This window comes from Melozone crissalis, unplaced genomic scaffold, assembly GCF_028551555.1.
Source record: "Melozone crissalis strain CALT ecotype California unplaced genomic scaffold, PUWL_Pcris_2 ptg000042l_1, whole genome shotgun sequence".
NCBI lineage: Eukaryota > Metazoa > Chordata > Aves > Passeriformes > Passerellidae > Melozone > Melozone crissalis.
In genome coordinates, this window is record NW_026535820.1 from 35,916,080 (window position 1) to 35,943,267 (window position 27,188).

At 38.7% G+C, this 27,188-nt stretch overlaps 1 protein-coding gene across 1 annotated transcript in view; it reads left to right on the forward strand.

The window, feature by feature from the left end:
• Window positions 1-26,940, forward strand: part of MOCOS (molybdenum cofactor sulfurase) — a 205,435-nt gene extending 178,495 nt beyond the window's left edge. Inside the window, exons 9-15 of the mRNA XM_054285191.1 lie at window positions 2,162-2,324; window positions 8,278-8,359; window positions 12,451-12,575; window positions 13,159-13,264; window positions 17,206-17,332; window positions 19,608-19,712; window positions 26,717-26,940. Of these exons, the coding sequence (XP_054141166.1) occupies window positions 2,162-2,324; window positions 8,278-8,359; window positions 12,451-12,575; window positions 13,159-13,264; window positions 17,206-17,332; window positions 19,608-19,712; window positions 26,717-26,863 (855 nt within the window). The 3' untranslated portion in view covers window positions 26,864-26,940. The remainder of the gene's footprint in view (window positions 1-2,161; window positions 2,325-8,277; window positions 8,360-12,450; window positions 12,576-13,158; window positions 13,265-17,205; window positions 17,333-19,607; window positions 19,713-26,716) is intronic.
• The last annotated feature ends 248 nt before the right edge of the window (window positions 26,941-27,188 follow it).

Below are 27,188 nucleotides of genomic sequence, written 5' to 3' on the forward strand. Positions count from 1 at the left end.
ATGTGGGCACCTGACAGTGCACAGAGGACATCCATGACAGGATAGGGACTCACTGCAGGGCACAGTGTGTGACTCTGACTACAGTGGCAAATTGTAGAGGAAGAGGGGAAAATGGGTTGAGGACCTGTAGTCATGGACTGCATCACATTTGTGGTTTGAGTGTAGCGTGGTGTTAGTCGCCATTATTTTGGACCTGTCAGAAATATCTTGAGTGGAAGGTGTTGATTATTTCCAAATATCTGCTAGTTAGCTAGGCTTACCCTTTAATGCCTGTCAGCATGCAAGAACTTCCTGAAGCTCTGATTAAAGAGAAGATTTATTTTCCTCATAAAGCCTCTTGCCTTCAGTGAAGGGTAAGCAAACGTTTAAGCTACTTCCCGAATAAGATTGCAGTCCTGAAGTGGAACCAAAACAACTGAATGTTGCAATAGGGAACTGAGAAACTTTGTGGTCTTCTTCTGTTTTTCTGCTTTTTTAGTTTATTCTGCTCTCTATATCAATCAAATCCTGTAGAGATCTGTTGGATTCATGGGAGGATGTATTACCAATTAATGATCTTCTTTTTTGGAAGGGACATTTGTTAGCAGGAAAATCTTGCAGCTCTCAGATGATCACCAGCTGTTCAAATGCATTTTGCTGTCTAATTATACAGGATAACCAAAAATGCTGTCTCTCCAAAGAATAATTTCCACTAAGAACAAAAGTGTATTCTTCAGCTGATATTGCAGTCTTTGGGCTGATTCCTCTCCTAAAAAAGACAGGGCAAAGGTTCACATAGCTGAGGTGCTGACAGTTTGAGGTACTTGGATAATATGATTTCAGACGACACTGTCAGACCTAAAATTTCTCTTTATCACAGAATTTTCATCCACAGTTGCATAAAAAAATGGCAAATAATATTATAAATCACGGGGGTTGATAGAACATACTTCTTCTCCTAATTTTTATTTTTCTATTTTCTGTATTCAGTATAGTTGACTGAGCTGTGGTGAAATTGTTTTTATTTCAGTTTTGATGCTTTAAGTTTTCAGTTCTACCATGCCTGCCCTTAGCTTTCTATAGTCAGGCAGTCAGTGTCAAACTGCTGCTGCAGGCTTCTATAAAAACAGGACAAGTTTATATGAGATATTTTAGGTTCTGTCAAGTTTTGGGTTGATCACATGATAAACAAAAATATGATTTTTAATTATCTAACTAGTGCTTCCAGACATGCTGTTCTTCATGGCATCAGGCTGTGCTTGACATATCTTTTACTCAATAGGGTTTTGCTGAAGTCTTTTGTTGGCTAATTCATGTGAGATGTGCTCAGCTTTTCTATAAGAATTCATCGAAGTTCAGCTGTAAACTTTTCTCCCCATTCAACTGTGACTAGAAAGCATACGTGAGCTGAAGAATGTGTTGGTGGCCAGCTTTATATTACAAGAATGGTATTAATATTTTAACATTCTGGAGAAGAAAGCAGATATTAATGTCACCCAAAGGCATTACTAAAATTGCTCTCTTTTTGGATTTCAAGATTACCATCTGTGTAGCATCAGAAACAGATGTTCTTTTCACCAGAAAAATGTATGTGAAAGCAAGGACAATGTTCTTGTATGGGCTATTCAATGTAAAGGCTGTTATAGACATAATGGAAGAACAGATAGCAAAGAAGACAATGTGTTTTGTTGTAAGGGAATTTAAAGAAACTATTATTCTCCCAGCAAAAGCAGAAGCTTCAGTGGCAGAGATTTTCTCAAATCTTAATTGGTAAAGTGGTCCCATTTTATGAAAAACAAGTTTTTTCAGAATTTTGAATTTCACAGTTTTCCTGCTTTCTGTTTGTTTGGTTTTGCCTAAATTCATAAAATTCCCATAAAATTTCTGTGCTTTGTAAGTTAAATGAAAATTTCTGGAGGAATAGGTCCTAAAAATGGATGAGTTATAAAATTGAAAACAGTTTTCAGAGTGTTTCGGGGACTGTTTATTCTTATAGCTCTGTTAAACTGTATGATAATATGTAACAACTTTCAGTAATTTGATTTTTTTTTGTCAGCATTGTGCAGTGATATCTTTATCTTTGATGAATGGATTCTTTTCCTTCTCTTTTCCTTTCAGCATGAATCTATTAACACAGCAAACATTTTTTAAACCCTTGTACCCCCTCCTAATGCTTTCCCAGGTTACAGAATGGCCAGTAGGAAACCAGGGTTTGCTGTATGACCGCAACTGGATGGTTGTAAACCAGAATGGAGTCTGCATGACTCAGAAGCAGGAGCCAAGGTTGTGTCTTGTGAACCCTTCAATTGATCTGAAGCAAAAAATTATGGTCATTCAGGCAGAAGGTTGGTAAACAATATCCTTTCCTTGCCTTCTTTATTGGTGTTGGATTTCTAGGCAGGGACACTTGCATGCTCCCACCAAACTACTGAATGCTGTGCATGCTTACTTGTGACTTCAGGGACAAGTTCTGTGCCAGCTGTGGGCAATGAAGCCCAACCTGTTAGATGCAGCCCTGGGAGGCTTCCTAATGTATTGTTGGGCAGGCAGAGAGTGGACAGTGACTGCCTATGTGCAATCACTAAGTGAATGCTCCAGGATGGATAAAGGAACAGACAGGTATGGAAATTTACTGACTAGTGTCTCTCCACAGCATGAAGTCCCATAGCCTGAAGGGATTGTTAATCCTGCAAAGGTAAAGGAATAAGAGTCTTAACATTAAACACCTTGGACAAAAACCTTCCTGTTTTGGATCTCTCTTCCTCCTTCCATCTGTGGGATTAGAGGGGTAAAGTCTTCAGTGGAAGTTAGTATGAATTAAAATAAGGACCAGACATTATTTAACTCAATTAAATACTTTCACTAGCAGGCAAATATTTTATGATGTTTGAGCTTCCTGGGAATTATCAAAATCCTTTTTATTCACTGCTGAGGGGAAAAAAATGAAAAAAATATGTAAAGTGTTACAGAAAGCCCTTTACTACTCAGGGGTGAAAATCATTTATTTCCATAACAGTGCCATTGCCTCTGAACACTGGAACAGGTTTGAATTGACAGAAGTCATTACTAATGCTGAGTTTGCTTGTGTCTGAATGGTGTTCATCATTTCCCTGGGGTCCCACGTTTACTCAGCCAATAATGTCTTAACCACTAGTAATACACGTGCCCACATTTTCAGCAGACAGAGCAAAACAAGGGAACCTATCTTCAGATTTTTCACCCTTTTTTAGAAAGCCATATGAGAGGATCTGTAACCACAGTCTCCTTTCTGTGTGTACATTAGGGTTGCTGTCATCTCCAACTGTCTGAGCACTCTCCATAGAATTAAGTCTGACCTGTTGATTCTTTTTCTCTGAAATAGGTTTCTCAAATGTACATTTTGATACTTCCACTAATTTTCTATTTGCTATTTTCTGTTTCCAATCCCAAACACAAACTAGTCTCTTCTTAGGGATCCCAGACTTGCTCACTGACACATACACTGCTGCTTTCCTCTCTTTCCTCGGCACTATTTCCTTGAAAATCTATCATTAATTCATTTCAATTCTACATGGAGCACCTTGCACCTCAAGTTTCTGTAGTAGACTTGCACAGAAAGCCTTCTCCCACAACTTTTAAATTATCAAGTGCTTCAGAACTAATTATTTCTAGAGATTTGTTTCCTTACCATCTCACTTCCTTTCTGACCATTCTGTCTGTTCTTCATTTTTTTTTCCTTGCTAGCACTCGTTCAGACAAGTGCCTGCCCATTAGTATGTTCACCTGTCAATAACACCTGTCAGTAACACCTGTCATACTTCAGGGAGTCAGGAGGAAGTTTTCCCAGACAAAAATGACAGTCAAAGCACCCATTTCACACTGAGATTTACAATCTCTTGCCACAGTTAGTGCTTGGGTGAAATTTGCCTTTAAATTCTACATTTTGCTGTGTCTTTTTTGGAATTTTCATTGTCATTTGCCTTTCCTTCCTATGAAAAGGAGAACCATTTCCCCACAGAAGTGATTGTCCATGTCCATCGATCATTTCTCTACCCAAAAGTAATTGATCAGTGTGCTCTAATGGCAATGTCATTGCCATTTATTTACAGTCTGCTTTGGTACAGCCAGTGTGTAAGAATGGAGTAATTTTATTCTTTGTATAATGACTCTAGCTACCAAAGTCCCAGCCCGTGAGGTGATCTGGGGCCTCTTTTCTAGTAGTCCTGCTGGTTGGTCTTGCAACCTGGCATTTTTTTAAATTCTTAACAATGAGATAATGGGAATCTTTTCCTTGGGGAGTCTATTCCAGAGCTTACTGCTCCTAAGATGGCACAATGATGGGAGCACACACAAACCAGCAGGATAAGGCTGAGCACATAAAACTGTAGGAAGTTGTTCCAATATTTATTAGGTTTTCTTTCTTCTTACCTGCAGTCTAAATCCATTATTTGTTTGTTGGTGTTAAATTTTTAATCTTTATCTTTTATCCCTTCACAAACATGAGTCAGTGTTATGTCTTCCACTTAAATCATTTCATGGCAGACAAATTTAATTTAATAAATTGACTCTTTCCTCACAAATCCCACATTAATCCCTGCCGCTTTTGTCACCACACCTCCAGCCTGTCTGTAGTTGGTTGCAAACGTGGGGCCTGAAGCTGAATGCTGCCTGTGAGCAGTGATCCATGTGATGGGGAGCAGTGGAACCCACTAGAGCCAGGCTGGTTGTTCTGAAGCACAGCCTGTGAGCAGTGATCTATGTGGTGGGGAGCAGTGGAACCCACTTGAGCCAAGCTGGTTATTCTGAAGCTCAGAACCTTGGCTGCCTGTGTTGGTGGCTGATGCTATTTCAGATTTGTAGCTCTTGGCCTGGTGACTGACAGCTGCCTCCAGGTCTCCTCCTGCTTTGCTCCTTCATCCACATGGAAGGCCACCCACCCAAACCGCCTTTGCTCAGCCACAGCCGCATGCATCTTTCCAAGCTGAGCTTTGTTCCCTCCATCTCTCCTCCCCCTGCCCTCACAGTCCCTGTGCTGAGTTTCTCTGTTCTCTCCATTTCTGCCATGCCCTTGCTTCGATGACTGTGCAGGCCCAGTGCTGCAGGTGACAGTGACAGCGCAGTCCAGCTGCCTGCCTCTGCAAGGAGCCGTACCCGCGGTGCTTTCCCTGCCAGCCCCGCTGCTCTCCGCGCTTTTCCTGTTGGGAGCACAGCCTGTGGCACACACCTCTGCCCAGGACAAGCTTTGCTGGCTGGAGGGGCTCTCTCCAAAAGAGAGAGCCTAAGGCAAGCGTGCTGCTGGAATAGGGGCTCTGGTAAGTGCCTGAAGCCGAGTGAGCCGGATCCCACATAGCTGGAGCACACAGCGGTTTTTAAGAGCGTTTTGCTGTTACACTGTTAGATTATGGTGAATGCTTTATCTGTACCACTTTTAAAACACAATGAGTCTGTTCTCTCTTCCCCTCCAGACAAACGTGTTCCTCTCCCTCTAGAACTTTTCATTAGCAGAAAATTTGTTTATGGCTATTTTATTTCAATGTGGCTTAATATTCTCTGTCTTCTCTGTCCAAGGAAAATTTGTCAGCATGATTTAGTGTGACTGTAACTACTTTAACACCTTTTGCTGAATTCTCTGTACTGAGACACCCTTTCAGGGTTGTTCTTTAACCCCTGCATGTTGGGTGTCTCTGTAGCCCCAGCTGTAGATGGGCAGAACTTGCTGTCTGACCAACCCAGATGTGCAATCGTGCCACCCATTCACTGTGGGCAGCAAGGATGGCAGAGTGGGGCTCTACACTAGCCCAAAGCTGCCTGAAGGCTTAGGATCTTTGCCTGGCATGCCTGCAAAATTATTTGGCTTGCCATGGCAGCTGGAGAGCTCCAGGTGTTTCCCAGATCTCTGACAAAGGGGTTAAGTGAGAGCAGAGGGAGAGGAAGGGCTTGTGCGTGCTCTCTCGCTGGCTGTACTTTTCTTCCTCAGAGGGAGTGAGATTTTAATTTTGAGAAACTGCATTTACTAATTTTGTCAGAATTATTTTCTTAGGCAATGCGGTTGTTAACAGGCATTCCCTATTTTGTTTACTGTTCAGAGTGTAACAAAGCCTTGCTATCACAGAACCCACTTTGAGAAAATCAGTGTACCTAACTCTAAATCAGACTTCATGGAGAGAAAGAATTTCATGTGTCTTGAATGAAGTTATTAGAGGTTTGGGTCCCAGTAACTGAAAGGTGAGCAGGAGCAAGTGCCTTCATTTCCAGAAACCCTATTACTGGAGTGAGAATCAAGGGAAATCTCAGTGTCCTCCTCCATCAAATACGTGGGAGCACAGATTACATCGCACTTGTTCCTGACCTACACAAATGTGTAGCCAAACAGAATTCAGCTGAGAATATATTTCTGGAAAAGACTAATTTCTCTCTTTCCATTTTAGCTAACAATCAGCATTAATCTGGCAAGTTGAGCATTAGTTTGCCACTGTGCAGTGGGAGAAATTCTGAGTGTTGAGGAGGCATCTTAAAATATTGGAGTAGAAAGATGCTAGCAAAACTGAGCAGCTAATTGCACTTTATGGAGTTTATTGTGCCTTCAAATAATCATGTGTTACTGCCAATAAAAATAATGGGAATTAAGTGCATACACTGATGAAAGAATATACATGAATGGTTTATATTTCAGTCTATTGAAATAACAGATCTCTAATTTTTCTCATTGACTGAAAATAGGAGCTATAACGATCAGATTTTTTTATATTAATACTGTGAGCACATCTGTGAATTTTATTATCAAGCAAATTACCATGGAGAATGACAGCTTTTGCACTTTAGTAACTGGCAATATTCTACTTTATTTTTTTTGCCTTAAAGACAGAATAAAATTGTAATTAACAATGTTTAACTGACCTAAACATCACTGTAAAATGTGTACTGTTCAATAATAATGTGATACACTTGCTGGTGTATAAAAGCCTTTTTAAAGCCCTGAAATTCTATTTTAGGAAATTTTGTGAGTATGACTTTCTTAGGAAGTATTTGAAAGATGTAACAGTTAAGAGTGCTGCAGGATGAAATATTTCAAACTCATCTTTTCCAGAAGGAATGATTCTAATGTTTAATTGTTTCAAAGCCCAAGGGTTCTAGTTGATAAGATAATAACATTGGCTTTTTTCCAGGTTGTTATAGGGTAGTTCAAAGCATTTTTTACATGCATTATTTTCTTAAGTGAAGCCAACTTTTCACCCCACTGTCTTCACTTATGACATATACTAACATAATTAACAAAAGAAGAGGTAGACCACTTTCTATTTTGTAAAACATGCATGAAACAGAGCTGATAGTGGTGTTACAATGAATCTAAACTACATTTTATTACTCTTCAGAAGAAAATAAGCCAACTTGATTTCACCATATCACAGAGCTGGTAGAGCATGATTTTTTTTGTTTGTTTTACAATATTGTATAATGTCAAAATATGTAGTTATAATTCTGGGAAATGGGGGGGGGTGTAAAAGTTTTGGTTAATATATGTTGCAATGTTGCAGTGTAATGGAAAAGCAGGATTCATTGCAGTCACACAGTAAAACACTTTGTTCTTCATTTAAGATTATTGTTTTCAATTAACAGAAAGAAAAGTAGTACAGCTTTTCTTTTTAGTTCTAGCAAACTACAGTATTCTTTCCATATCTTTGGCTCATTCTGTTCAAGATGAGAAAAATGTGGGAGAAGTTAAAATAGATCATTACCAGGGAATCCTCAGCTGGTTTAAACTTGGAGATGAATAGATGGGAATAATTGTCTCATTTGCAGTTTTCCATAATTTTGTCTTGTCTTTAAATTATCATAGTTTTGTCTCACAGTATATTTCTTTTTTAAAAAGACTGTGCCTCTTTTTTTCTTCCCCCCCTCCTCCATCTTTCAGATCACTCAATCCCTCTACTCCAACATGATAGTGTTTAACATCATCTCCTGACTTGTCAGAGGAACCATCCTTTCAACAGAAACTGTGACTGAGGCCATAATTCCGTGCCAGTTTTGCTGCCTGAGATAAACAGAGAAGGAAATTACTCAAAGCTGAAATTGTGTATTTTTTTAATATGCTTTGAGTACCAAGGTCATCTGCAGCCTTTGCACTTTGTTTTATCATTTGGAGCCACCTGCCGGCAGAGAATATAATTCTAGCAAAAAGAAAAAAAGATTTTTTTTTTAATTTGCTGTTAGTGAAGCTGCTGTGACTGTGCAAAGGAGCAAAAATAGCAACTTTTTTCACGATCCTATCATTCTTCATATTTTTTTAATTTAAATATGACTTTCTGTCTTCCCACCTAGGCATGGACCCAATATCTGTACCACTAGAAGACAATACTGGAAAAGAGGCTGTGACCTGTGACAGTAAGGTCTGTTCACACAGGTAAGGGAGAGCAGAGAGGTACTGAAGCTGAAAATCACTGTAGTGGCACTCAGGATGTGAACATAGACAGAAGGTACACACAGAATGAAGTCCTTGAAAAGATGGTGGAAAGCAATGAATGACTAGTGAACAAGGAGAGTGGTCCTATTTAAATAAGTAAGTTGGGATGCCCAACATGTCTGATAGAAAATAGTAAAAAATTTTGAGACATGAAAAAAGGAGAGGAAGGACAGTACAGTAAACTGACTTTGTGAGATCTTTTTATTTACTTGCTCCAAGCATGAGAAAAGGGGGTGTCCCCAGTTACCTCTCAGAAGGACTTGAATTCAGTTCCCACATTTAATAGTGATGGTGTTAGCAGCTTTGCCCATTTCATACTGCATGGATTTAAAACTGCTAGAACCTTCTAAAGGTATAAACAGCTTTCCATATTTGCAATCCTTTTAAATTTTGTTTTGACCACCCATGTTGTTCAGTGTCCCCTTAACAATCTTGACTGCAGGTACGTAAGTTAAATAACATTAATTCTAATCAGTAGACATACCACTTCAGTGACTATAACATTAGGAATAAAATTATTTCCTATCCATAAACTTAAGTGTTTATTCATCATATTTTCTAAGAACTTCCTGCAGTCTCATTAAGTTTTCTGAGTGGCAGTGTATCAAGTGCCTTCCTAAAGTACATTTGCATTATCTACTGTGTTTCTTTTCAATGAGTCTCTTGGTAAGTCCAACTAAAAGAGGCACTTAAAGATTTATGTCTTCCTTTCACCAAGGTATACTAATTTTTTGTAGCCCTCTACATTTGCTTCTCTGAGTAACACATAAACAAACCAGCAGAAGACCTGACAATTTCCCCATGGAGCCATGCAGAAAATTATCTTCTCCTTCTTTTCTACTAGCTATTCAGATGATAAAGAGCATCTTTTCCTCAGAAGTGTATTTTCCTCAGGTAGTGGAACCCACCCAAGAGTCATTTGTTTTAACCATCTGTCCCACTTCCCTTAGTGTTGACTCATCCCTAGCCTCCCCATGGTAAGCCCATCTATTATAGGCTATAAAACAGCCTGAGTTATCTTTCTCTCTGTGTGCATAAAATTTGTTGCCATACTGTTTATTGTAGCTTCTCTTTCATGTAACTGACTATGTCATTTTTATTGTATCAAATTGGAAGTTTTCATGGGAAACTTTCTTAGAGTTCTGTGAAGGAAGGAAAGAAGAGAATGAACAAGAAGGGGGTTGTGAAAACAATTTGCAGGGAGTGGACTGTGACTAGCAAATAAACAAGAAAAGAAGTAAAGCAAGATGAGTTGAACAACATTGATGAGGCTCTGAAACTGCTCAGAGACCCAATAGCCATTTATGTCAGTTTCCAGTGTTTCAGCAGAGGAGCCTCCAGGGCCAAAAATAATGAGAAAAACAGTGCTTTCCAAGAGGACAGGAGGTGATTTGTGGTCAGGGGTCCTTTCTGCAACATGTTTAAGGTGAGCAGTAGGGCCAAAAGTCTTTGTTAAAAGGGTTTTATTAGAAGGAAATGCCTAGTGAATGTATTTTCTATTTATTAGTTCTGTGCTCTGATGCTGTTATTTCATCCAGTTCTGTTGGCTTACTCTGAATTTACACTGAGATAACTGAGAAAAGCACATGATGTAGAATCTGCAAGCAGTCATGTGAAGAAGTTTAATTTCGCAGCAGCCGCGGAAGTTTAATGAGCCCAAATTTCCCTTCTGAAGCAATTCATCAGCATTAGCCTTCATCCCAGAGGGGGCTGCTCACATCAGAGGGACCTGGCTTTCTGGTACAATGTCTACCAGTGACATAAATTATGAAAGTAGAAGCAATGTTGATAGGATTGATGCTGAAGAAGACACTAAATGCTCAAGGTTGCTGCTCTACTGAATAAGGAGGGACACAACCTCCTCTTTGACAGGTTGCAAAATCAAAGAGATCAAGGGAAGTGTAGCAGTGGTAGAAGACAAAGATGTAGTTAAGAACAAGGTGAACTGAGCCTGTTGTATTATATCCCATGGGATCAATATTCAGACTTCATCTGTCCTTGTTTCTTGTTCTGTAAATTACCCTGCTAGAGGGACCAGTTGTAATGCACTGAAGCTAAATGACATAATAGAAAGATGAGTGGGAAACTCAAGGCAAACAGCAAGTGAAATAAGAGAGAAATAGGCTCTCTTTTATAAATTGCCTGACATGTGCCAAATGAAATGTAATGCTGACAGATGTAAAGTTATACTCTACAAAAATAAACACAAGCAGAAAACAAGTAGAATTGAGCTACAACAGAATGACTTTGACTAAGACCTTGAAGAGATGATGGTACTTGCTCAGAAAATGGTCTGACAATAAGGGAAAGCAATTTGAAAACACGTGATTTGGAGTACAAAAACTACACAGTGGCATTTGATGAAATATCAAGGATGGTGTGAGCCTCTAACTCAGCCACTATGATTCAAAACAATAAGTGTATACAGAGAGGGCAAAACTTTCTTCCTGATTTGTACAGTATTTATTTCCAACAGGCTGCCAGAGACAATTGGCTCCAGACAGATTTTAAACACCCCTAGAACCTCTGTGAAGGTGGAAAAAAATATTGGAGGAATTTGTTTCACCTGCACTGTTACCATGGAAGAGTCACGTGTTCTCATTAACAGCCTTCTCCCTAACACAGTTCAGACTGAAATCTCATGTGGACACTCACCTTTTGGCCTCTTTCTTGACAGGGTGCCTGCATTTCATACTCATACCAGAATACCATTCCAGTTCTAGGGCATCACTGGCTAGATGCAGCTCTGGTTGACTTCTGTCCACTCTGAGTGGGGAGAGAGATGCAGAGCTGCACCATAATTCAAAATTCAGAATAAGCACTGAAGAGATACCAAATCCATGCAGAATTATAAAATCTCCTTGGTTTCACTTCTGCTGGCTTTGTACCTGTGAAATTCAGTTGAACACAACAGCGCAGTTTGTAAAGCCAAGCCAATTTCCTCTCAGTCCTGGGGTTTAGCACCTTTTGCTGTGAGTAGCTGTTTTCTTGTTTCACAAAGCAGATGGTTTCCATGCAGATCAACTGCTTAGGCTGGATAGACATCAGGGTGAGAATAGGAACACAACTACTTCACTTTCCTTGCTATAGGTATGTTTCCTAGGTCAGCATAGGAAGTCACATTCCTCTTATATTTAAAGTTAGGTATCAGTCAAATCTCCTTATGGGGTCAGTAGAGAGTTGAACATTCCCACAGTGAGGGTCATCCAGTCCTGAGGTCTAATATAGATGGGAACTACTTACTTCTTTCCATTATCTGTGAGTGAAAACCAGACAACCGATTTAAACGAGATGTCTGGGAGATTTAAATGACATTAAGTTTACTCAGGGCTGAGGAACCTAATGTCAAACAGCATCAGTGGCCTTCTTGGATTGAGAGAGATGATTTCAAAGTCCCTCTAGGAAAGACTACATCCAGGTAAAGAAGGCAATTCTATTGTCAGCTTGCATAACTCACTAGACATTTTACAAGTAATGGAAGTCATCTTTAGAGAGATGCTTGGCATCTGTTAGTGGAGTCATGTTTTAATATGAAATGTTAGTACAAACATGATTTAAATTGGAGAGGTAACATCATTGTACCTGGTGGGATCATTAAAAATTACACACAGCAAAGCAGTCTTAAATTGAACTCAAATCATTCCTCTCTGTTTTTAGCAAAAAGTACAGACCAGAGTGTGACTATTTCATAATACTGTATTGTAATAGTGTTATATTGGCAACCACTTATTGTATTTCAGAGTCAGTGTCTTCAGTGTTATGATTAATCCTTTATTCTATTGTAATTTTCCATACTAAACTGAATTTGATCTTGTGAAAGTCAATTTCAAGAGGAAAGGAGTAAACTTGAAGAAATGAGGAATTAGAGTCATGCAGATCTTCACATCAAATATTCATCAGACAGTATGGATTCTGTACTTCGTATTAAAGGAAGCAGAATAAACATCTTCACAATTTGACTTCTGTTTTGCAAATTAATGTGTGGCCAATCAAACTTCCTTCAATTTAAACTTCCTTCCTTCTTGTAATAGAGTAAAAACGTATGACTGTGGAGAAAGAATTGCTGGCTGGCTCTCTGCGTTTCTTGGTCGTCCGTGTCGCTTGATAAGACAAAGTTCAGACATGAAAAGCAAGTCACATCAGAAAAATACAAAAGGTATGTTGTCATCCTTAAAAATACTTGTGATTCCTTATGCAAAAATCAGACTCATGGACTTCACACTGAGTGTACGGGTATGATAAAGGCTGAAAGAGTTATCCAGTATAGATCTAGTCGTTATGTTATACCCAAACTGACTTTTTGATGCCTTTCTACTTGTTAAATTTGGTGAAAATGTACAGAGGAACCAGTATTGGGGGGAAGTTATTATCATGACCATGATTTTGCCTGGAAACACAAAGAGACCATTTAGAAAAATGATTGCGAAGAATCAAATAATTTATTCAGAGATTAAATTTCATTACAAAAATATTTGAAAGAGTATTGAAAATGCATAGATATTGCTCTTGTAAACTATTTTACAAATTTGGTAAAATCTCACGTCTGTCTCAGTTTCTAACTGCATTGCATCATTACAATTTGCATGTTGGAGGGCATCCTTGGAATATTTCCTTAGTGCCTGGAACCAAATGAATAAACTAGCAATGAGAATGAGTAAAAAGTCAAAGAAAGATGAGGTGAAATTACTAATTTTTATGATGATTTTAGAATGTTGGATTGATTTTTATTTTTTTTTTAGGTCTGTCATCTGCTACAAACATCTCACTGTCTCTTGTGAATGAAGCACAATACCTCCTGATAAATGTAGCAAGCATTCTGCAGCTGAAAGAACACATTTCTGCAAGGTAAGATGCCTCTGCCTCCAAATGTCTCTCGGTGATCTTTCATTCCAGAATCTTGCCATAAGATGCCAATATAGGTGTTTTATGTGGAAATGTAGAGATAGTTACTTTTCAACATTCAAAAATACACAGTTACTAAACTGCTATAATTACTAACTATTTTATGATTTTTGAAAATTTGGATTAAATGCATGAGCATCATCTGTCTACCAGTCATCTTTAGGAAAATTTAAATGTAATTTTTGTCAAATGATTTGGTGAAAAGATATTGAGAACCAGCCAACTTCTGTTTGTCAGAAGAACAAGGATAAAGAGGTTTTCTCAACATAAATTGTCTGGCAGGTAAAAATATAAAGTCTGGCTGAACTATTTCTCTCCCATGGGAATTATAAAGATTTAGAGTAAATATGCACAACAGAAATACTTTGAAAGTATTTCCAGGACTGGAATAATTTTATTTCTTAATTTAATTTGGCTTTACTTATACAAAAGTGGGAGATAGAAGCAGCAAATAAAACACTGAGTCAGTCCATAATTCAAAGTTTACAAACCCATTACCAAACAAATTTTCATATACTGACTACAGGAAATTTTTGTTTCTTGACTATAACTAGGAAAGGTTCAAATTCCACAAGAAATCTTTCCTCAAGTCCTGCATTATGTCTGTACATCTCACAATCCCAGCATTTGTATCTGAGCCCTCTTTTCCTGTCTCTTAAAACTTTTGCTTCTTCCTGGAGTCATCTTCTCTTCTCTTAGTCACCCACCAAACACATCCTCTGCATTGAAAATTCCTGCTTTGAGTAGAAGAGGATAGATGTATCTGTATATCTGCAGGAGGATATGTATATAGCTTCAGGATTTAAAATCCACTGACTGAACGAAGCATCACCAAGACCACTGGGGCTTGCATTGTCTGAGGATTTTCCTTCTTCAGGAGCAGACTATTGGGCAATTTTAGAATATCATGGGAAATTATTGTAGAAAAGGTTTGAAGCAGTCCATCTCTCAGTGTTTTGACTACCCTTTCTCAGTGACAATTAATGTCTTCTTGTGAGGCTTGACTGGCTGGGTTGCATCTCCTTGGGAGGGCACTTCTTGCAGACATCCCTTACTCAGGATGGGCTTTTCCATGATAAGACTCAGTGAGGAACCTTCCAGATATGGGATTTGAGTGCAAAGATGAAGAGTAAGAAGCAGCAAGTGAGGACACAGGAGAACAATGAACTTCAGTAAGACATTCAACATCAGATCAATCACTGATTTTACACCTAATATCTTCCAGCACAACTAGGCTTGTAATCTCCTTTTCCTCAAAGGAAGCTCCAGATGTGACCAGAGCTGCAATGGTGACTGAGAAGCATCTGGCTTCCCACACTGCAGTCTGAGTCTTGGAAGTGTCCTCCCTTCCATGCATTTTTGCCATGCAGTGCTTTTCCTGGGTACTGGAGAAATAAATTCAGATATACAACATCCTCATTCTGCACTGTTACTAAATCATGGAGTATGGACTTTCCAAATATTGAAAAATCCAATGTACTTTTAAGAACTGCACTTCTGGATCTTTATTAAATATTGGAGGGTTTTTAAAAGTATTATTTAGCTTCTTGGTATTTGAGTTTGGTTTTGCTTAAATGAAACCTGCTGAATTTTGCAAAACAATTTCAATTTTCAATTAAATTTTTTAAATTTCACTTTGTATCTTCCGTAAGTAAAAACTAGTCTTCAGTTTGCACTTGGCATTTTAGAGGTGATCTAAAACAGAAACAGCAATTCAATTAAAAATTAGAATCCAGTATACTGTTGGAGGGCTACATGTACCTGCAGACATTTGTCTCTCTGCTGTTTCCATTACAGGTCACCTCCATGCAAATCCCTATGGCCTGGCCTAGCGCTCGAATGTTCTTGTTAGAACTGTAACCCTGAAGATATAAATATTAATTTTCAAGTTTGCCTGTTAAATATAGGCAATGCATTCTTGCAGAGCCCACTGCTGTGAAAATCCAAAGCACCTAGGCTGACTTTGGCACATTACACTGATGTTCAAAGCAGGTCCGTGTTAGGATTTGCAGGATGAAGGTACCTGCCACTCCATCCAACCAATGCATGTTTTGTGGGAGAAGAAATAATGGAAATTTACTCAGATACATGTTGCCAAGTAATTGCAAGCATTTCTGAGGGCTGGGGGAGGTGCAAGAGAGGTGAGGTATTCTGGACGTGAGCCCAAGCAGATTGAAGGCAGAGAGGTTGGGGTAGGGGCATTGCAGTCTTTGAGCTCAGCAGCAAGGGGTAGATAAGCAGAAGCTTGAAGTTTTTTAAGCAGCTGTCTCAGGACACTGCAGGCCCAGCTCTGAGGTTACTGGGCTTTTGATGCCCCCAGTGCAGGCTGGGGTGTCAGGCACTTAAATTTTGCAAAACACAGTCAAAACTAGAGGCTCCACTGCAGCCAAACTCCAAGAGCCCACAGCAAAGCTGGGAAGCACAGCAGCATAATTGAATGTGTTCACAAGTAACTGCTATTTTCCTTCTTGTTTGTATGAGCACTGGCATAATCTACGCTTCCTGTTGGCTCCCACCTCCTGCATTCATTACAAATTGTGTCTCAGCCATAGGATTAACTGTGGGATCTTGAGGGAAAACTTGTAGCCTTGCAGCTTCTCATCCCACCTTCTACCCCCAGGCTGCTGGAGCCCTTGTAACACTGGGGCTTGGTGGAGCTGGGCTTCTGTGGTCTGACTGAAACTCTGCATGGGCAGATTATCCTCACGCAGATTTGTCTGCTAGAGAAGATCATCCAGACTTTTTTAAATAAAACCAAGCCCTTTTTTTTTCACCTAACAGGCCACCTCTGCCAAGACTGCTTGATGTGAAGTTTTCCCTGTACTTTGATTTTGCATGTTTTTTCTCTAACTAGAATGCATTTTAAGCTGTATGTCCTTACTTTTTTCTTCTTTTTTTTTTTTTCTTTTGGAACAGAAATACGTCTCTTCACTGCTTACCCAGGTTTCTGCCTCTGCTGTAGGATGTCATATCCCTAAGTTGTCAGAGTACAGTTTATGGAGTATCAAAAATGGTTCATGTCCTTAACAGCTAATGCAAAAAGAAGTTTCTTCTCCACTAACTGTGGCATTGAGAGAGCCCTCTGTCAAATTCACACTGTCTTTTTTTTTCTGCTATTGTTCAAGTTCTCCTTTAGAAGAGTGAAGAATGGCAATTCAAAGATGCAGCAAGATTGCAAGATTTCTGATATTTGTATGCAGTCTGCTCCTCTTTCTGTCTCATATATATTCTCCACACTGACACAAATCTACACTCTGGCAGCTCAAATGCTTGTAAAGAGGGGGAGATATCACCACACAGAGATTAATTTTTTTTTAAACACCTATCATTTGGTGCAATCTGCTGCCTCCCAAAGGCAAATAATAATAATATGAGGGATATATCTCTCATAAAATTATTTTACTGGCCTTTTTCACCTTCAGCAACTACTGGTTTTGTCCCTTCTGACATTGTAACATGTGCAGAATAAAATTTTATTTGCCTTTGGTTCTAGAAGCTTCTATTTTTGCAATATTTAACAAGTCAAATGATTACTAACTAAAAAGATCTTTTCACTTGTTACCATTAGCCTTACATATGATAACAATTTGGGAATTTTCTCATATGCATGGTTCACAATCACCTCTCTACATGTTTTCATACCTATAGTTCCAGATTACACTGCTGAATAAGCCACCTAGAAGGTTATATATTATGGTTGAGAGGTCACAAACTCTAGCTGAGTACCTTGTGCCATTCCCATTGCCTTTGTAATTAATCTTGGTCCAGCTTATTCTGGAGAAGCATTTTCTAATCACATGAACCACCAGAGTCTTACAAACATCTAGTGCAAAATTAGTTAATAATTTTAATTTTTGTTTTGCTTTGTCAACTCTGTGAGACAGACTGAAGGAGCCATTGGAAATAGAGGAATTGATCCGGCGTTTCCGTGCCAACATTGTCATCAGTGCACCAGAGTCCTTTGAAGAGGAGGAGTGGGCTGAAATTTCAATAGGTGCTCTGCAATTCCAGGTGTGACCTTTTCTCTCTTGGCTGTGCCCCAGTGTATCACACAACATTTCGATTCCTGGAGACAAACCAATTTTTACAAGGCTTTGATTCCTGAATCAAAGGATATGGGCAGTACACTTTGTGCAGGCAAAATTTATAAAGTGTGGGTGAAAAAAAGTGATGTGTCCTGTGAGAAACATACTTCAACGTATTTAAGAGATTTTGCCATATTTCTCCACACCTCTATTGAATTTCATAATTCATAGCATTTCTTATCTTTATCTATCTGAACTGAATAATAATCAGTTTTTTTAGGCAGAGTTTACAGCACATATTTAGCCAGCACATCAGCAGAGAATACTTGTTGCTGTTTAGCGCAGTAGTGCAAATATAACCTTACGTCACTGCAAATCAAGAAACTGATGGCCCAAGACTGAACATGAACACAAGTGAACAGTCATGGTCTATTGCCCTCTGTTGTATACATCTTATCCTAGTCTTCACTCAAGGAATGTTTCTACTTCTAGCCTGGTAGGGTTTTTTGGTATCCTCATAGCTAACAACATACTGTCCTTGGTACTGTAAGGAAAATGCTACAGAGGCAGACCTTGTTTGTAAATACATTCTTCCAAGAAAAGCTCTTAACAAAGAATCTGTAAAAGCTACATGACACCTAAGGGAATGATGCACACATGTATTAAATGTTGTGCTGAATTTGTCTGGCCAAGAGATATGAAATATGTATTTGAAGATGCTTTGCCTAGGTTGTGAAAGTGGCTTATTTGTTGTTTTCTTAGAGATTATAATTTAAGTGTGAATGACAGGAGTACTGAGGTCAAATCTAGAAAATGTGATAGGCATCACTCTTTTTTTTTCTAGTCAGCATGCTATAAAAAACTTTTTTAGCAAGGGTGGAAAATATTGCTTATCTGCTCTCTTCTTATGTGCACTTTGATCAGTAAGTTGCAATATAAGTTACAGAAAATTGAGGAAAAATTGCTATAAGTAAGAAATGAGAAACAAAAAGAACAAAATCCATGGTGTATAACTTGTTGGAGGCTGCAGTTACATTGGGGAGTTCAGCTGAGGATCCTGTTGATAAGTTACTGTAAAACTGCAAAATAAAAGGCATTCCTATTTCTGGCATTGATATACTTTAGGAATACAAGGCAAAAATAGAAAGGCTTATGTAACTTGCATTGTCTTTTCCCATCTCTGCTAGGTCCTTTTCCAGATACTGATGTAGTAGCAGTAGAAATTATGTTAATGTTTCTTTATGCCACAAAAATGGTAGAAGTTGTTGAACAAAGTAAAGCAGGAAAAAAAATTTCCTTGTCTGTCTTGTTCTTTTAATTACAAAAATAGAGCTGTGGAAAATAATTTTCTAAAAGAGCTGATGTTTGATGTTGATGATTTTGCTGAAGAGTTATACGAGCAGTCTAGATGCATCTCAAAAACCTGAAATATCACTTCAGATCAGCACATAAAATGTTCTAAGTGTACAGTTTAATTATTTGCCCTTTTTTAAATTTATGGCACATTTTACAAAAGTAGAATGTGTATACTGGGATATACTGTAAGACATAATTTCTGTAATGTACAGAAAGTACTGCTAAAGTTAGGGAAGCAGTGTTAAGTGAAAGTGCAATATGTCGCCCTTCTCCATTTTAAAGCTCTAAGAAGAAATTTGTTGCAGGGTTGGTTTTTTTCCCCCTAAAAACATACTTTAGTTCAAACAACAATTAGCTTTAAGAACAACTATGTATGTAATATCACGTGTAATAGAAGATGAATAGAGGATGAATTATTTCTTCTGATTAGGTAAACTTGTATATTTAAATCTTTTACATTCTGAGTATCTAAAAGTGACGTGCATATAAGAAACATGTTGTGCATTTCCCAGTCCCAAGAAAATCCTCCTTGGGTTGAATCCTGAGGCATTGGCTTAATTTTGTATTCAGTTCTTTGGGCAAGCAGCCCTGCTAACCCACAGAAGAAGTGGAGCCATCAGGAAATACAGATATGTAAATGTCTGGTATTTCTCAGATTCTGCCTCTGAGAAAATTTTCCTTACAAAAAGCAAAAAGTGAATTAAAAATTCAGTGAGACTTTTGCCTTTAGACTTACTACATTAGGTGAACAGACTTGACCTTTTACATAATGAAAGCTTCAAAAACCGCAGGAAAGGTATGCAAAAGGTATGTGTTTAATATATTATGATAGTCAGAAACTTGTACTATTCAATGCTGTACTGCTTTGATAAACAGCCATGAACTTTCTTTAACTAAAATTTCAGGTTATGGGTCCATGTAGCAGATGTCAAATAATCTGCATTGATCAACAGTCTGGGGAACGAAACAAAGAAATTCTACAGTCCCTGTCTGCTGCCAGAGGTAGAAAGGTCAGTACAGTACTTCAAAATAGCTGTAATGAAAGATGTAGTGACTTTATTGCACGGATAGTGAAATATCTGCTGAGTGAATATTCACAGCTAAGTTGTTACCATTTCGATTTTTTCTGCAAAAAGAGGATGCACCTACAACTCAGATATGGCATGGTTTATTTCTATAAAATGCTTAATACATTTTTAATTCAGAAATGGTCTATTAATATGCATTATTTTTAACTGTGCTTGCTTTTATTTCATATGTATTTCTTTACAGTGTTTATTTTGATCTGAAAAGCACAAGCTGATGCACTGACGTATTTAAGAAAAGAAATAGGCTGAAAAATCAGAAAGTTTTTTAAATTATACAGTTGGCGTGTAAGACTAAACTTTATTCTTACCCTGAGAAATTAGTTAGTAGGAAAAACAGAGCAGATGTGAATATAGTCAAAGTAGAGAGTAATTGCTTAGGAAAGAGACCAAAAATTAAGTGAGAAATGCAGGTGTTTTTTTGAGATCCCGCTTCCTTAGGTTGCATTGCTTCTTGGAATTGAGAGCACTCATATGATGGCCAGACAGTTCGGCATCCCAAAGACTCCACAAATCTCCTCCTACGTATTTATTTAGCTGAAAATCCTTATTCAAAATTCATTGCTTCCTGTTGGTTAAGCTCCTGTTGTTAAAGTGTCTCAGGCAGTGGGGCTTGACCCACCAAACACCAGAGACGGGGCACAGCACCAGCAAAGAGCAATAACAAATAGGCTGAAAATCATTCAACCAGACAATGCACAAACAAGTTAAAAATACTGCATTCTATGTTTGGACAAAAAAAAAAAAAAGATTGATTCGTCTCAGTGACTCATTAGGCAGACAAAGGGCTTTCTTTTCGTTGGCTGTTGTCCTTGGTGAATAGCTCCTGTGGCTCCATGTCGGAGCAGGGCCGGCTGTCGAGGCACAGCTTCCCGCTGACCTGAGGTGACTTAGGCTTGCACAGCAGGCTCTGCTCCAGGTCCCCACAGTACATGAGCCTGTGTGAGATGAGCTCGTGGCCACAGTGGGTAGCCTGAGGACAGGGGCACTTTCCGAGTAATGGTGAGCCACAGCTGCTGCATCTGGGACACTCGGGACAGGGATGCTCCCTGCTGCCACATGAGGTGGAGTATGCAGACGACTTTTTATGCCCATGTGGGTTTTACTGGGTTATGACTTGAAACCTCTGTAAAGAGCACTCTGTACTCAGCAAGAAAATGGCAACAAAACCTTACTCAGGATGCAGATTCTCAGGAGAGGCACAGCATCTTCTGCATGTTTCCCACAGCAAAGATGAGCTCCTCTCTCATTCTGATTAATTCAGCTATGAAGAGATTTTCATGATGCACTGCTAGAACCAAGTGGCTCATTCAAACAGGACTAAGGCAAAGGGAGCAATCCAGCCTTTCCAGAAGGAGCTGGCGCCTGATAAAAGCCGCGCTGCGAGAGGAGGCAGGCGCTGCTGATCACCGCAGGGGAGAGCTCTCTCTGCCTCAGCTGTGCCCATATTCACGCTGCACAGTCACGGGCATTCAGCCTTTTTTGTTTTTTCCCAGCCTTCAGCGCTGCTGGCAGATGTGAGCATGCCCTGCTCTGCAGGAGGGTGAGCTTAGCTGACAATTGAAAGGGAGAGTTTGAGCTGGTAGATTTGCCTGGTCTGTTCTGAGATCTCCGAGCCCATTCCTTCTGCAGGTCGCCCCAGTGGTGATGGGCACTAGCTGATTATCTCTGAGCAGCACCCAGGAAGGACTGTGGCATTTTTAGTGTGCTCAGCAGACCTAACAGAGGACACTGATCCAAACCTTTCACAGCTCACAGTGGGGAGAGAGAAAGAACATCAAGTTCATGTGACTGTGTTAAATCGCAGAGCTAATCCTTTGGTGACTCATTTCTCTACCATGTGCTTTTCTGCTAAGGAGTCATCTAATACACTTAATTTTTTTTAAATCAGATGCAGGTTCAGTGAAGGAAATCAGCAGTGTTTGCTCCCATCTGTCAATAATCTGATTCAAAATACAAAAAAACTATTGCAGAAAAATAAGATTTAAGATCGTTTCCCAGGTCTTTGGAAAGCTGCTGTAGCAAGTTGATTGCCAAAACATTAAAGATGCTGCAGATAGAAAAGAGACCCAGATGTCAATATTTTCCATTTTATATTGTTTTTTCCAAGAACACCAACCTGAAAAAATTATATTGAAATTTATCAAACGTGTAGCCCAAATAGCAGCACTGCCAATGAACTTCAATAATGAGCTAAATAATGTAAGGCTGTTAGGAGGTAGTTCAATATTTATTTCTGAAATCCTATTTTTCTTCATTCCTCTGAGACTCTTAGAACCTGGTGCTTCAAATTGAAAGATGGAGCCTTTGCATAGATGGATTGCAGCTGAAACTCAGGACCAGCTACTGTAACTAGCCACCCAAGCAATTTACATCTTTCCAGATAAATGCAAAGCATGGTGCTGAAGCCTTGCCAGCTGATTTTTATGAAACCTTTTATGTCATTGTTTGACACAAAATGTAAACACCTCTATAAAGTGAACAGAGCTCTGCGTTCTGAAGAAACACTCATAAAGGATTCCTTCTGTAATTCTTGACTGGAAAGATGAGCTCTCCTCCTGTGACAGAGTGCTCTCTGTTTCTACAGGAAATGAGGAAAGACTGGATAACTCCATTAAGCAAATGGCCACATGCTGTTTCACATGCCTCGCCACCTGGCACAAAACACACATGGATGGGAAAGGGAGAACACAGCATTCCTGCCTCTCTTTGGAGTTTTGCAGATGCAGTTTAGCACTAATGATAGTGGAAGCCCTGTGGGTAGATTTGCAGCAGTGCTATAAGCTGGGACTTGCTGGCAAGGTAGCAAAGGGAATTATTGCATTAGCAGTCTGCCCTGTCTAAATGTATGGATAGCAGTACATCAAGGGAAATCCATTATGTTTGCACATGCCTTCATACACTAAAAAGCTTGTGTTTTTTTCTGGGCCCTGTTGATCCTCCTTTATGTATCTCATTGTGCCTTGGGAGAGCTTCTTTTCCTGCAGAATTAGATGCCATGCCTTTGGATTGCTTAGTGAAATGTTAGCAAGGATAGCAAATTACCTCTCATATCTGATGCATCATTATCATTTTCACAGTAACACAGGGCTTTACACCATGCAATGTTTTTCATTCAAATATCTGGAACATTTGAGAACAGTGATTGCTGTAATTAATAGGCCTCTGAAATAATATGGTTGTCTTTTCTCATCGGTGACTGAACTGGAAAATGCATTTAGTTAAGGTAGAGCAAAGGAATATCATTTCTTAAGGAAGCATTCTACAGTCCAGATATTTTCAACAGAGCAATATGGGGTTTTATTTATGCCAGCTTAAAATTTTGCCTTTTTCCAATATAAAAAATCAGCAGGTCAGAAGTGAGTACTTCTTCTCTCCTATTTTGTAAGGCTTTACATTCTGGTAAATCCAAAGCTAATAAAACATTATTACATTAAGAAAATCAATTTTGATAATTGCATCTACCAAATCTTTGGATGAGAGGGAGTTTATGTTATTGTATGAACAAATGAAAAGACCTGGACAGGTAAATTTATCTATTGGAATATGGCAGCTGAGAGGTAAAATCCAGAACTCATCCATCCAAAGTTAAGTGTTAGCATGCAGTATGATTTATGTGCTTGTTACACATTCTAGCAAAATATTTCTCTACCAGGTTCCAGTCTGTGTTAACTGATTCTTTAGGAGTCGTAGCTCAAAGACATCTCACCTCAGGCCTTTGTCAGATGAAGCCTCTCACATTTCTGTCTTGCAGAAGGGGATAGTGTACACAGGGTATTTGTCAGTGAATTTCTGAGTAGAGCATATTACTGTTGATCCAGTAAATGAACTTGAAACAACATGCAAGAATGACAGCATTTCATAGCTCCTCCTTTAAGTGAGTGTGATGACTATCATATGATTCACTGTTGGCAAGAATATGTATGTTTTTTCTCTTTCTCCCAGCAGTGAAGTGGTCTACTTTTTCCTAATCAAGAAGCCTTAAATTTTTTGTGTCTGTAACATTTTACATTGATGGGAAGGGTCTCATCTGCCAGATAAAGCCATGGTGCTCATGGTCCTGCACTCCCTGCCCAGTTCTTGGAGTGTTCTGGGAAGATTATATGCAGAATAAAATGTCCTTGAAGTCAGGAAAAGGTAGCAGGCAGAGATTATGAGGTTCATTGTAATAACTCTGCAAGCTGTAATCTCTGCATCTGAAAGCCTTATTTTTCATCAGAAATGTGAGGATTTCTGCATTTTATCTTCCTCTTGAAAGAGAGCTGAAGTGGCAGATGAAGCTTTTGTGGCTGCTTGTCAGGGGTGTGTGTGTGATTACTGTTATCAGTACTTGCTGAGTCATTATTTGTAATTATTGAAAAAAGCAGGGAAATTTACTTAAAAGATCTTAAATCCGCTTCTGTCAATTACAGGCTAAATTTTGGTTTTAATAACATTCACAAGAAAGAAAGAGGTCGGTGATTCCAAACAGGCATTAGTACTAAAATATGTATGATACACCATCAGTGTATCATCACCTTGGAAACCCCTTAGGCATTACTCACCAAGAAAAACACTGAGACTTGAGATGCCCAATCAGAGAAAGAAAATACTAAGGACCAGTATTAAAACAGCATTTGAGAACTCCTGAAGAAAAGATGCATTCAGACATGCATTTTCTTAAGTAAATCTAGATGTTTTAAGGTGCATTAAAAAAAAATCCTGCTAAATGATTTTCAATAACAAAAACTGGTAAATTAAGTTCTTCACAGTGGACAATCTGCCCAGATTTATTTTAGTCTTATTTTAAGATACATCAAGATGACAATACAGTAAATATATATAAAAATCTTCTCATGCATCAAATAAGCTCATTTACATGGATGAATTAAGAAATTCCTTCCTGTGTGAAATGTGGTGTAGCATGAACTAGTATTAATTTTACAATATTTGTTTTATAATGGCCTGATGTAAAAAAAACAAACAAAATCATGGCAACTGTCATTTTTGTATTAGGATATAGGAATTGAATCCAGCTTATCAACCACAAGGCTGAAGAACACAACATTTATGCCAATAGAGAAACTTGCCAACGAATGAGAGGAAAGCAAGAATGGAAAAATAAGACTATGTACTTTAATATTTTACATGAAACAGTTACTGACACCATTACAGCATCACGATTGGTCCAACAGAATCACTGTGCTGGAGGGATGGGATCTTACAGTGCTGCAGTCATTCCTCAGCACCAACTTTAGAACATTGACCACAAGGATTTGCCAAGGTGTGCACCAAGCATTGACACCAACACAGCCACTGGTACCCAGAAAGTGCCAGCAGTGGGATAGGCCTGAGAGGTCCAGCTGGTGCCCTCTGACGTCACATGCCAGTGGGATGGAGGAATAGCAGAGGTGGCCAAAAATATCTAAGCTTAGGGGCCGTTTTTCTCATTGATGTTTAGGATTACAAATGAAGCAGAAATAGCCAAATTCAGGGTTTGAGGCCATGTTTGGATAGATCTCTGCTTTACAGCATCTCTCTTACTTGGGGGTAGGTCTCAAACTTACCTCTCTTTTACCACTAAGAGCTGTTCTCTGTTACCTCATTGCTTCATCTTTATTTAATTACGCAGTGCAAGAATAGGAGAGCATACTGCCTTCATATTTAATCTGTGAAATATGCCCCCTTAAAGTCATCTATTTTTTTCCTTTATTGCAATCCCTTTTGCCTACTATTTTTTTAACCTGCTCTAAATGTAATTCACTCAACAGCAGAATCATTGATCTGAACAATGGCGGTAAATGTAATCAGGAAATAGAAAAGGATAATAGAATTTTGAATTTAGTTTGCTTATTTATTTACTTGTACATTTTGGCTGTAGTCTACCAAATCAAAATACTTTTTTTGAAACCTGCAAGAAGAGACAAGAAAATTAATATCAGGTTTCCAAGGTCCTTGGTTTAAAGAGCAAAGACTTTTTGAAGTCTAAAAATCTGTTATCAATTTAACAAGGTCTTCAGTGTTCCTTTTTTTTCCTACTTTACGCATTTTTTGATTAACTATTATCTAATTCTTTGGAAAATATTATCATGCAATGACAAATCTTTTTCTTGCATGTTTCTGAATTCTCCATTGCTGGAAAACAAAACCACAGAACCACACCAGTCTCTTCCTGTGACATTTCCAGATCACACCCACAACTGTAACACTCAACTGCTTGAGATCAAGACCTCACATAAGAATGCAGGCACTCAGATCAGGTCTTTGGTGCCTGTGAGAGTTGCATGGCCAGTGGGCAAAGTGGATAGTCAGTTTTTCTTTTCTATATTACTCAATATTCCAAAGAGATATTCTAAGTATTTCTAATATTTATGCAGGATGGATTCAGCGATGACATGTAACAAGTGGAAGCAACAATAAAATGAATTTTCTGAATATTTTCTGTAAAACATACTAGAATATTCATAAAAAACAAATGAAGGGAAACTCACAGAAGCTAGGGAGAATAAAGTTCTGTTAACAAAGTGAGTCATTCATGGTGTGAAATGCAAGACTTTACTGTTGGAACATACCAGTGTTCCCATGCTGCAGAGCCTTTGTTTGTGACAATACATTCACTGCATTTGTCAAGGAGCCAGAGCAGACATTAAATAACAGGATTGTGAGGAAGTGTGAATTACATACATGATACTGTGGAGCTCTGATGAAATACTGCGTTATTTATCCACTTACTTAAGTTATTCTTCTTGAATAGCATGGCATTAGCTTCTGTTTACCAGTCTATTATAATTAATGAGTTAAGAATGTTGTTAATTACATGGACATAGTACATACCTCCTTATTCTTAAAGTAATATATTTCTTCTAAACATATCTGGGTTATGAGATCCTCTATAGATTTGATTACTCTAACACATATTGCATCTTAATAAACATTTGGCTTTTTTTCAGACGAACTTTGGCATATACCTGATGAACCAGCCCTTTTGCTCATCCTTTTCAGATACTTTATCAGTTGGGTCTCAAGTACTTCCAGTGCTAAAGGAGAATACAGAAATTCAACCTCCGACATCCAGTGAAGAAAAATGTTCAGGATAGATTCTCTGGTGGAGATGAAATTTTTATGCAACTACAGGGAAAAGTCGGTAGTCAGTTACGCAAAAAAAAAAGAAAAAGCTTCCACTCATTTGCTTGTGGTAATTTTCTGTTTGCTGTAAATGTTATCAGATGGCAAAACTGTTGATAATTACAGCTCACCTACATGTTTTTGCTTGTGATTATGTTGCAGCAGCCATAACTCTATTTTGCACAATTGCTTCAGGGTGCAACAGGTTTGATCAAGTCTTACTGGTGGATGACTCCCAAAACAAGCCCGACTTTGTTGTCAGAAAGCCACATCTCAATGAAGGAAAGTAAACACAAC